The 12,891-nt window shown below is 41.0% G+C and overlaps 1 protein-coding gene across 1 annotated transcript in view; it reads left to right on the forward strand.

Moving 5' to 3' along the window:
• The window catches only part of aph1b (APH1B gamma secretase subunit), a 14,222-nt gene extending 6,998 nt beyond the window's left edge, over positions 1-7,224 (forward strand). The window contains exons 4-6 of the mRNA XM_005944427.3: positions 4,411-4,533; positions 5,050-5,177; positions 5,797-7,224. Coding sequence (XP_005944489.1) covers positions 4,411-4,533; positions 5,050-5,177; positions 5,797-5,964 — 419 coding nt within the window. The 3' untranslated portion in view covers positions 5,965-7,224. The remainder of the gene's footprint in view (positions 1-4,410; positions 4,534-5,049; positions 5,178-5,796) is intronic.
• The last annotated feature ends 5,667 nt before the right edge of the window (positions 7,225-12,891 follow it).

Raw genomic sequence — 12,891 nt, forward strand, 5'->3', positions numbered from 1 at the left:
ATGTCCGCTTGTTTATGTTCCACATAAACCTTTTACAATAAAGCTCGAGATCCTGTTGAGACTTTTCAAAATAAACTGAATCACGTGAAAGAGCAGATTATTTACGGATGAGAAGTAAAAAAGAGCCGCCAGGTGCTAAAAAATAGTCCTTAGACTCAAACGTTAGAACAGGCTTTTCCCCGCAGCACGCCGTGTAATAAATACTCACAAAGAAAACGGCGGCCATTACAACTTACACTCAACAAAAATATAAACGCAACACCTTTGTTACTGCTCCCATTCCCCATGGGATGGACGTAGAGACCTAAAATTCATTCCAGATACACAATATAACCATCCCTCCCAAACAGTGGTCACAAATCAGTCCAAATGTGTGGTAGTGGGCACATCTGCTATATTGAGATAATCCATCCCACCTCACAGGTGTGCCACATCAGGATGCTGATCTGACATCATGAGTAGTGCACAGGTGTACCTCAGACTGCCCACAACAAAAGGCCACCCTGGAATGTGCAGTTTTGTCTCACAGCAAAATGCCACAGATGCCACAAGCAATGAGGGAGCGTGCAATTGGCATGCTGACAGCAGGAATGTCAACCAGATCTGTCGCCCGTGCATTGAATGTTCATTTCTCAACCATAAGCCGTCTCCACAGGCGTTTCAGAGAATATGGCAGCACATCCAACCGGCCTCACAACCGCAGACCTCGTGTAACCACACCAGCCCAGGACCTCCACATCCAGCAGGTTCACCTCCAAGATCGTCTGAGACCAGCCACCCAGACAGCTGCTGGAACAATTGGTTTGCACAACCAAACAATTTCTGCACAAACTGTCAGAAACCGTCTCAGGGACGCTCAACTGCATGCCCGTCGTCCTCATCGGGGTCTTGACCTGACTCCAGCTCGTCGCCGTAACAGACTTGTGTGGGCAAATGCTCACATTCGATGGCGTCTGGCACGTTGGAGAGGTGTGCGCTTCACGGATGAATCATGGTTCACATTGTTCAGGGCAGATGGCAGCTGAGAATGTCCCAGTTCTTGCATGGCCAGCATACTCACCGGACATGTCACCCATTGAGCATGTTCGGGATGTGCTTGACCGGCGTATACGACAGCGTGTACCAGTTCCCACGAATATCCAACAACCTCGCACAGCCATTGAAGTGGAGTGGACCAACATTCCACAGGCCACAATTGACAATCTGATAGACTCCATGCGACGATGTGTTGCACTGCATGAGGCAAATGGTGGTCACACCAGATACTGACCGGTTCTGGGTCCCCAGACCCCCAATAGCGCAAAAAACTGCACATTCCAGGGTGGCCTTTTGTTGTGGGCAGTCTGAGGTACACCTGTGCACTACTCATGATGTCAGATCAGCATCCTGATGTGGCACACCTGTGAGGTGGGATGGATTATCTCAATATAGCAGATGTGCCCACTACCACACATTTGGACTGATTTGTGACCACTGTTTGGGAGGGATGGTTATATTGTGTATCTGGAATGAATTTTAGGTCTCTACGTCCATCCCATGGGGAATGGGAGCAGTAACAAAGGTGTTGCGTTTATATTTTTGTTGAGTGTATGTCTAAAAATGTATAGTTTCATGCATCGTTAAAACACTCGACTCCAGCTACATGACGCCAGCTGGAAACACTTCCCGCAAGTCGAGCTGCCCGAGATTCACAGAATTTACAGAAAATGTTACATTTTTGTGATTTATATCGTTATCAGGACGATAGAATTCTTATATCGGGATATGAGATTTTGGTCATATCACACAGCCCCACTGTAAAGAAAATACTGTTTACTGTAAACCGCAAGCAAATTTAAACAACCTGCAAATAAGAGATCATGTCCAAAGTGTGCTAGATGTTCATTTTTAACAATTTCTTTAGAAATTTATTGATGCTACTTGATAGCATCTTTTGTTAGAGGCTAGTGGGGAAGAATGAGCACTTTCACAGCTTGTGCTCATATGATATACGGCCAACGGTTTCGATCCACACCTCTTAACATCTGAATACAGGTGTGTAAAATCAAGCATCTTTCCATGAAGTCTCGCTTTACAAATGTTTGTGAAACAAGGGGTCACTCTATAGAGCTCACTGAACTAGAGTGTAGCAATTAGGGGTGCAACGATATTCGTATCGATATTGAACCGTTCGATACAGTGCTTTCGGTTCGGTACGCATATGTATCGAACAATACAACATTTGTAATTTATTTTATCAACTTTCCTTCTGACGATGCTGTCTGTGTTGAGCGCTCAGTGAATCTGCGTTCGACTACTCCGCCTAGGCTGCACTGTCGAGCGCAGATCCACTGAGCGCTCAACACAGACAGCATAGTCAGAAGGAAGAGCGCAGGGCAAGCTAGCAGAGACACATGGACCTCCCCCACTCTCATTCAGATCTGGCGTTTGGAATTATTTTGGTTTTCATGTGACGTATGACCCTGAAGGTAAGCGAGTCATGGACTAAAGTAAAACAGTATGTTGGATGTGCCATGCAATGCTCAATTACATGGGTGGGAACTAGTGTGTTAGCGCAGTTAGCTCGTTAACGTGTTGGCCGTCTAGCCCCATGCACGGGGCGATCGGCGGTAGCTCGTTAACGGAGATTTGCCGTGTTGTGGCGTTAAGGTCATTTCAACGAGATTAACCTGAAAGCACTAGTGGGAACACAACGAATATGACTGCACATTTACGCCGACATCATCCTAGTGCAAAGACAAAAACAACAAGCATGCTACTAACTTTAGCCGAGTCATTTAGACAGCTGTTAGCACATGATTCTCCTTATGCTGCTGAGAATATAGCCCAGAAGAAGCGGATAGTATAGCTTTTATTTTGGAAAGAGACATTTCTCTGTAATAAACTCTCTTTTCCAAAGATGAGTGATTCCTCAATCAGATACAGGGCTCGCAATATCGCTAGCCCGACGTCCCGGGGCTAGCGATTTTTTCAGTCGGGCTACCAAAATCTATCTCTGCCCTGCCCGTCGGGCTATTGTAGGAAGGAAAAATATATGTCAATGCTTTTGCATTCTTTCGAAATGTAGCTGGGTAATTATGTCATTGGCATCGGTGAGCCACTGTCAATATGTGACATATTGAAATCGCGTTTGAATTTGCGCTTGTTTTTTGCTTTCACTTTGCAATCGTGCGAACTGTGTATAGAGAGCGACAGCACTGATCTGTGAGTGATGATAATTTGTGCACCAATTCCTCTGACATCGTCTTATTAATCGTTAGCTTCTCTCTCTTTGCGATGGTGCTACCGTCGTTGTTGCTAACGACAAAGCATTAAAACAGGCGCTTGTCCGTGCGTAGTGTGGTTATATTAAATATAAGAGAAAGAGAGAACTTTAAGAAATAAATATATAGCCACAACAGTGACCATCAAAACAATGAAAAAGTATTGCCGTAAACATTTTATTAGGTGACACCATGAAACAAACGATAGCGTAAAATCAAACGATAGACGATATCGAACAGCCCTAGTGGTCCCTAGCTATAATGCGGTGCGCTGTTTCGTGGATTTTCTTTGGTGCAATTTTGCAGTTTTTTTTTTTTTTTAAGCAGCACATTGTGTTCTGCATCCTGATTGGCCGTAGACCATTGTCAATCAATCTCCTCTGTGCTGTGTCTCCTGTACAGTACAGAATGTCTGCAGCTTGTCAAATTTACATAAATCTTTGATCGCTTGCAGTGTGACTCTGAAGTACTGTACTGTATGTTTGTAAATTTTCTCCCCAACAAACACAACAATGTTAATGAAACATTTTGCACCGTCAAAGGCACCTGTGGTAGCACCCAAAAGGCAGGGGAAGATGGTAACCGTAGCACAAGAAGTTGGACTTCTGGACATGCTAAGGGAAGATAGAAGTTACCATATTTTTCAGGCCATAAGGCACACTGCATTATGAAGTGCATTAAGTGAAACAAAGCAGTCAGATAAGTCAAACTTTACTCAAGTCATTCTTCCACCATTGCTTCATTAATGTTGAATTCTCTGGCAGCTGCTCTATTCCCATGTTCTGAACCTGAAACAGGGTTTGATCTTTGGTTTCATTCTACAATACTGGACTTATTTTTCTATGAAGGTTTGAATTTTGAGGGTGTTTAAACAAGAGAGAAAAGTGTGAAAATGTTCATGCCTGTCTGAGAAAACTGTCTAAAGTGTCTAGTGAGGAGTTTTACAGCCTTAAAACATCTATAATAATTGTGAAAAAATGGAAGTTGGCTACTTTGCGGACTTCACCTATCGCGGGTTATTTTTACAATGTAACTCCTGTGATAAGGGACCATTCATCTTGCATAGTGGCCGAATTTGCTTTGAGATTAGCATCGCATAGTACAGTCTTTCTTATGTCTCAGCTGTCTTCTCATTCTTTTGTCTCAGTTTCAGGTCTCGGCTTTGGCTTCATGAGCGGAGCGTTCTCTGTGGTGAACATCCTGGCTGACTCAGCAGGGCCGGGGACTGTGGGGATCCATGGAGACTCGCAGCACTACTTCCTGTCCTCAGGTAACCATTAGCATGTACTTGTTTTTTGTTTGTTGTTTATTTTATTGTCAAAAACCTTTACGTTTCTGCCGTTGAGCGAGTCCATAGATTTGTAAAACCTTTTTCTTTCTAGTGTTCTCTTCACACACACACACACACACACACACACACACACACACACACACACACACACACAGTCACACACAGTCATTCACCAGATGAACTACTTCCATTGCTGGAACCAGAGTCCAGACAGGGAGATTGTTATTCTACTTTGGAGTATAAATGATTGTGTCTTTGTTTTGTTTTTTTCTTTCACTTCTGAGCCAGCTGCCACAAAAAAACTATGTATTTCAGAGTTTTGGACTTCTAGCTGAAACAATACAGAGCACAGCCTAAATGTATTATGTTCTATTGTGTGGTGTTATTAAAAGGCATTCTGGGAAATGTTGCATTAAAACTAATCGCTGTTAAAAGTGTAACTATATTAGATTTATATGTAGAACATAATTTGTTAAAATTGCACGTCTCTTTCAGCCTTCATGACGATGGCCATCATTCTGCTTCACATGTTCTGGGGCGTTGTTTTCTTTGATGCCTGTGAGAAGCAGCGCTGGTGGGCGGTGGCAGCCGTTGTCATCAGTCACCTCTTGGTCTCCTGTCTGGTGAGTGTGGTTTGTACAGAATGTGGACTTGAGTCTATGTGAAGGCAGGAAAAAACACTAACAAGAGCTCACAGTCAAAAACTATGCAAGGAAAGTATTTTTATGTCTTAAATGTCTGAGTCAGTTTTCTTTTTTTTTAAATCAAACCTCTCAAGCCTCATAAATCTTCTCTTTTTATTTTATTATAGTATATTATAGTATCTTATAGTAAATAAGAGTCATGTTTTCGGGGCACACGACGGTGCTCGGACAAATGGCCATTTAACAACATCAACTTGGCAACTCAGATTTGTAATGAAAGTCTCTCTTGCTCTCTCTTTATATGCCTGCAATTAGAATCAGAATCAGAATCAGAAAGGGGTTTATTGCCAAATGTTGAGCAGGTTTACAACATTAGGAAATTGCTGAAGTGCTTCAGTGCAAACATAGTGTCATAAATAGCACTTAAATAGTGTCATAAATAGCACTTAAATAGACATGAAAAAATAAAAGTAGGGATAAGAATTAAAAGTGCTACGTAGAAAGATATGTGCATGAGCTATACTTAGTTACTTTAAAGAATTGAGATAAAATACTAAACAGTGTCCACTGATGTTTTTTATCTCGTCTTCTACCGCAGACCTTCCAGAACCCTGAGTACGTCGCAAGCCTTGTTCCCACCTACGTCATCCTGTTCCTAATGGGTGTCTGGGCGTTCTACTCCGCCGGCGGCTCGCTCAAGAACCTCAAACTCTGCCTCACCTGCAAAGACAAGGACTTGCTTCTTGCCAACCACAGGCCTAGATAACGCAGCACACCTAGCAGTGTGCAGGACTCTTTATACAAAGATCACAGAGATCCCACACAAATACACACACACATTGGACACAGTGAGGAAGGAGTGTTAACCCTGTTAAATCTGCTTTTTGATTTGAGACTTTCATCATCTTAAGCGTTAAAACATTTAAAAGGTTTTGTGGGAACAAAGATGGGAGATCGTTTTGATTCCAGTCCAGCTTGGAAAAGGTTTTTATTCAACAGTATAACATATCCATTTTGGCTAACTGTGTGCCCTTTTTGTGGTCTGCACTGTAAGAAAAAACAAACCCACAGAAGATACTTTAGATTGGGGGCTTAAAGCAGCAGCACTCTTTATACATACTCTCAGATGCTTCAAATCTTTCCTAGTGTTTTATTATTTCTAAAGAAAATGTGTATATAATTATGCATTTTTGAATTCCCTAATGTGTAAATATTAAAACCTTTCTTCAAGGTGCGATATGCTGTCTGTGGTCTGAATATGAACCTGTGTTTGATTCTAAATGCACTTGCTAATGATTACTAATTGTTTGTAATCAGTCATCAGTCAGTCGGTAATCTTGACGTAATAGACCCTTGAGCAAATAGAAAGTAGAGAATCTAAATCAAACAAAATAGTTTCTTTTGTTGTTTGTCCTTGTGTGTTTTGGTTGTTCTTATGAGTGCAAGGATTTAGGATAAACAATTATTTACAAACATTTTGTTTCTGTGCCTGATTTTGTTTTCGATCATCTTTTGTATTTGTAGATTCTGTCTGCTGTGTCTCACAAGGATGGGAGGTACATTAGAGATGTAAATTGTATCCATGTTTGCATTGAGTTCATTACTTTTCTGCCTTGTTTTGGCACTTTGCTACATGACAAAATGTGATTTGGTGTAGTCTTATAGGTGGAGATGAGCCTGTTAGCTGGTCAGTTGGTACACCAGGCTGAAACTGATACAACAATCCTGCAATAACTCTTACCTTCATGATGTCATGCTGTTTAATCCTACTGTAATTCAAAGAGAAGTGTTTCTTTTGTGAGTTATATCCAAGAAATGGGGAAAGAAATTATTGTGTGCTCACTTTCAGTTTTTACTTCATATTGTAAAACACATTCAGCTCTCCCTCTGCATTAAGTTAACTTTAAATTTCTTGTTTATTTCTAGAAGGTTACATTTCCTTTTATCACCATTGTTGGATAGGTTTTAAGTGTGTACAATACTTCAATGACTAAAGGAATAATAATAAAAAATGATATTCCTGTCATTCTTTATATCAATTGATTAATTAAGCTATTGTTTTTTTAACAGGTGTTTTACAGGTGCCCATGATTATTCACTAGTGACTGTGTAAAATATATTTAAAATTGTCTGATTAGTATAAAAAGAAACTAAAGATTTTCAGTTTTCCTTTACTGCCAACTCCAAAAACCAAGCACATGTTCACACCAAAGATTTCTGCTTAAATAGGATATTTTATGACAAATTTCTCCTCTTTGTTTCTTTTCTTTCACTCTACTAGAGCAACTTTGCATGATACCAATTTCTGTACTTCATCTACTCTCTGAAACAAGGATTTTGGCTCCTCCCCCTTGCTTTAACCCAGCTTCCCCCCCCCCTGATTGGTTACTCATATTAAACAGACAGTTTGAGCCAATGAGGCTTTTGTGATCACAGCCAGAGCTCTGACATCACACAGAGCCAAGAGCAGAAATAAATTGTCTGAAACTAAACTTGTGCAGTGGTTTAGACTACTTATATATACAGTCATTTAAAGATTTCAAACTTTGGTTCTGTTTCGCAGGAGAATCTGGTGGGAAATACCACTTGAAAACAGCATTCAAAGTAATGAACATTAACATGTATAATAACATCAGAGGGTGTTTAACTAGCCTTGTTTGGTCAAAAATAATCAAAAAGTAATAAGAAAGACCAGACAGCAGCCATTTTCTTTTAAGTTTATACAGAAACAGTAGGTCAGTTCATTGGACCTTTAATGAGAAGTCTACAGGGGACAAAGCAGGCGCCAGGTTTCCGATATAGTGCATGTCTGTGCGTGTGTGTGAGCGAGTGAATGTGAGAGGAATGAAGCAAAAAGCCTTTCTTGCTTCAGATGCTTCAGTTTGCTTGTTTGTAAAGATGAGGAGCTGTTAAAGTGGGTATGTTCATGTCATTAAAAGGACTAATAACAAAAGAAAAATGATAAATCACCTTTTAATGTTTCACCCTAAAACATTCCTCCATTCTGCCACTCCTGCGCTCCTCAGGTAATGTTTCCATTTATGAAAGCAGACACCTCCAGGCTGGGCTACACAAAGCTCACTGGGGTCTCAGAGGGTTTTGGTCAGTCAAAGGCCTTTTTAAAAAAAAAAGTTAGACAACAGACAGACAGATTCAGGAAGCGTTTCCTCTGCCGAAAAGGCAACTTTCAAATGCAAATATGAGCCTGTGCAGCCAGTGACACTGGGGTCACCTCAACAATATCAAAAGTCTCACTCCTGAGGCTTTTGTGTCCCGCTGGATGTTCGAGGGTCAGGTGTCCAGCCAAAGATGAACTACTTCCACTGCTGGAACCAGAGTCCAGACAGGGAGATTCTTATTTTACTTTGGAGAATAAATGATTGTGTGTGTGTGTGTGTGTGTGTGTGTGTGTGTGTGTGTGTGTGTGTGTGTGTGTGTGTTTGTTTTTTTTCTTTCACTTTTGAGCCAGCTGCCACAAACAAATTGTATGTCTTTCAGAGTTTTGGACTTCTAGCTGAAACAATACAGAGCACAGCCTAAATGTATTATGTATTATGTGTGGTGTTATTAAAAGGCATTCTGGGAAATGTTGCATTAAAACTAATCGCTGTTAAAAGTGTAACTATATTAGATTTATATGTAGAACATAATTTGTTAAAATTGCACTTCTCTTTCAGCCTTTATGACAATGGCCATCATCCTGCTTCATATGTTCTGGGGCATTGTTTTCTTTGATGCCTGTGAGAAGCAGCGCTGGTGGGCGGTGGGAGCCGTTGTCATCAGTCACTTCTTGGGCTACCCTGTCTGGTGAGTTTGGTTTGTACAGAATGTGGACTTGGGTCTGTGTGAAGGCAGGAAAAAACCACTAGCTCACAGTCAAACAACAATGCAACGAAAGTATTTTTTATGTCTCATATGTCTGAGTCAGTTTTCTTTTTTTAAATCAAACCTCTCAAGCCTCATAAATTTTCTCTTTTTATTTTATTTTATATGTATGTTTATATAAATATGTTTTCGGGGCACGCAGCGCTACTTGGACAAACGACCATTTAACAACATTAACTTGGCGACTCAGATTTGTAATGAAAATCTCTCTTGCTCTCTTTTTATAGGCCTACAATTAGTTACTTTAAAGAATTGAAATCAAATGCTAAACAGTGTGCGCTGCTGTTTGTACTTCGTCTTCTACCGCAGACCTTCCAGAACCTCGCAAGCCTCGTTCCCACCTACGTCATCCTGTTCCTAATGAGAGAGGGTTTTGCTTCACAAAGCACACTTTCCCGGCAAATGTTGCTCATTTAAATGTTTTAAAACATAACTGAACCCAGATACTACTTTCATCACAATGCAGCATTGCATATTACATATTTAAGAATAAGCATATTACTTATCCATTTATCTAGTTTGCAAAGTTTGCCTTCTTACCGGCAGGTGGCAGTAGAGAAAAAATAGATGAGTTCTTTAAAAAACAGCTAAGTTGATTTCTTGTAAATGTGATGCAAATTGAAAACGTGGTCACAGATCTAATTTAATGCTAGTATATGTCATTTCGTGGATTCTGGATATGCGCATATATTTGTACATTTCTTTTCCCCAGTGGTTTATTTTTCTTGAGTAGACTATGATTTAAGGCTGCCAATTAATTATTGTCAACATTGCCCATTTACTGTTAACCTTGCTGGGTCTGATTTTATGTTGTCTGTAGTATTTGTCTTCAAACTCAGACTGTGGACAAGTCTGTCTGATATCAGGTGACTTTTTAAATCTTTTGTTTGGAGAAGTAACCCGTTTCAGTGCATGTCAACTGTTCCTCTCAGGGATAAAATTCCCAGTTCCTCTATGGTAACCAACCTGACTGACTTAATCTGTGATATGGGAGTTATTATATGTATCACAAAAATCTCTCTCACACAAAAAATGTACACTGTAAAACCTTCATATATATTGACACACCACATTCAGTTGATTGTTTTAGAGTACTGTGCAGAAGTAACAAATAAACAGGAACAGGATCGGGGTGGCTGTGGCTCAGGTGGTAGAGCAGATCAGCTACTAATTGGAAGGTTGGTGGTTCGATCCTTGGCTTTCTTGTCACCTGTCAGAGGGCCCGGTGGCGCCAGTGTCCGGCAGCCTCGCCTCTGTCAGTGCGCCCCAGGGTGGCTGTGGCTAAAAGGAACCTGCCATCACCAGTGTGTGGATGACTGGATATGTAAAGCGCTTTGGGGTCCTTAGGGACTAGTAAAGCGCTATATAAATACAGGCCAGGCCATTTTCCTTAATCTACATACCAAATATCCTTGGGCAAGACACTAACCCGAAGTTGCCCTCGGATGTGTTCATCGGAGCGTTAATGTTGGTTAGTTTGCATTTGAGTTTAGAATTGCTTGTGTGAATGAGGCATGTTACATACAGTGCTTTGAGTACTCTGGGAGAGTAGAAGGTGCTATACATGTGGCCCTGGGAAGGCCAGTCTATGAATCCATTGTGTATTTTTCTATTTGCATATGCTTTTGCCACATTGGCAATGTGTTTGGAATCATCATCATTGTGAAAAATAAAACTGTTTATGATCAGACACTTTCCACTTGGTATTACATGTTTGATCAAAATCTGACTGTACTTTTCTATGTTTCTAATTCCATCAATTTTAATAAGATCCAACACCTCTGGCTGTTGCGCTCAAACCACGACAGAGACTTCAACATGTTTTACAGATGGCTATAGAGACTCACTGCTCTGTCCAGTTTAGATCTCCTTTGTACATAGAATGATTCAAACCAAAAATGTCATATTTGGATTCATAACCGAACTGGCCATTGTGTACCCTGCCTCTCATTGTAAGACAGCTGGGATAGGCTCCAGCCTAGGACAAGGTAAGCGGAAGAGGATGGATGGATGGATGGATGGATGGATGTATCACCCTTTGACTGACACCATTTCTAAAAGGTAGGTGGATCAACGAAAAGCCAGATGCATCACTCAGGTTCTGTGTCAGGTCTTTGCTGGATTCTTGTCATGATCCTGGGTCCGTTGACCCAGCGTTTTGTGTTTAGTTATGTAGCCTTCAGGTTTCCTAAGTTTATCGTTATCATGCCTAGTTGTTTCCAGTTAATTTTACCCCTCGTGTTCCCACTATGTTAAGTCTATCATGCCTAGGTGTTTCTAGTTATTTTCCCCCTTGTGTTTCCAACCCATGTTAAGTCTCCCCTGCCCTTCATGTCTCTCTGTGCCCCCTCTGTTCTGTTTATTGTGTGTCTTTGCATGTTTGAGTTTCTTGTTTTCTGTCACCCTGCATTGTGCATTATGTTCTCATGGTTGGTCTTTTGTTACTCCCTCTAGTCTAGTCTCTTGTGTTCAAAGCTGAGTATTTCCCTCTGTGTATTTTGGTTCTTAGACCTCTGCCTTATGGTTTGTCTCTGTTTCTTAGTTGCTGTCTCCACTGTCAAGTTCTGTCTGCGTTTCGTTATGCTTCCTGTTTTATTTTGGAAGGAGTCGTGTGTTCTTGGTTCTTTGTATTTAGCTTCACTGCTCCTGTCATTAGGTTCATGTTAGTCAGCTGTTTCCTCATGTGTCTCCACTTCCCCTGATCACCTCATGTGTGTATTTAAGCCCTTTGTTTTCTGCATGCCATTGTCGGTTCGTCTGTTTACCTCAGCCATAGTTTTAGTCTTTGCCTGTTATCCCCACCATAGCCATAGCCATAGTTATAGTCTTAGTCCTTCGTAGTATTTGTTTCTTAGTGTTTTTTCGTTTGCTTAGGGTTCGTTGGTTAACCCCTGTAATCATCTAAATAAAGGATCGCTTTCTGTTTAAACTTTTGCAACACCTCGTCCACTTCTGCTTTTGGGTCCTGTTTCAAAAAACACACCGGCGCACCCCGCCGTGACAATTCTGTCCCTCCTATTACATTCAGTTGCTGTTCATCTGCAGTAGATGGTTTTAAAGTTCTGCCACTCCTCCTTCTGTCCTCCACTTGTCCAGTTTAGATCTTTGGGCATCACCCTGCTTGTACAAAAATACAAACTGTATTACCTTTGGCATTTTTGTAAATAATAAAAAGGTAGAAACAACATCATAATCAACAAGAAGAAAAATACTGGATCCGAAGTGTTTCTTTGAAATTACTAATATATATAACATATAAAACAAACCCCTCCAAAAACTTAGAGGATAACAACAAAGTATCAGTCTTGTTAGTATCAATAAAATACCAATACCAGCATTGGTTTTGATGCTATCGATATTTGTATCAGTCCGCCCACCTCTAACCCTAATTTCTCCTCCCTCCTTGAAGTAAAGGACATTTAAGACATATGTAATCCATTTAGTCCTGGTATTTTTTTACTTTTTGAAATTGAAATAACCATATGGAATTTCCCACCCTGGCGCCTGCTGTTCTGTGAACCACAAGGGGGGAGTTGTTTTCGTGGTTGCCATTCTCTCCTCCTCAGTTTTAAACAGAATTCAGCATGTTTTACAAAAAACAAGCATTCGTGTAGTTTATAGTTTTGCTAGTTAGGGTGGTGGCTGGTCAGTGGTTTTACTTACAGACAGCAGTTTCGCGTCACCAAAGCCCTCTGACTGAGCCCCTTCCATCCCCCGCGCGCCCACCTGTGCATAATTTATGCTAATGAGCAGGTGCAGCGGTTTTTGAGGCGCGCCGAGGACCGCTCGGGGATGAGCCGGATGGAGC

This window comes from Haplochromis burtoni, unplaced genomic scaffold, assembly GCF_018398535.1.
Source record: "Haplochromis burtoni strain Fernald_Lab_line unplaced genomic scaffold, NCSU_Asbu1 Contig_401, whole genome shotgun sequence".
Taxonomy (NCBI): Eukaryota; Metazoa; Chordata; class Actinopteri; order Cichliformes; family Cichlidae; genus Haplochromis; species Haplochromis burtoni.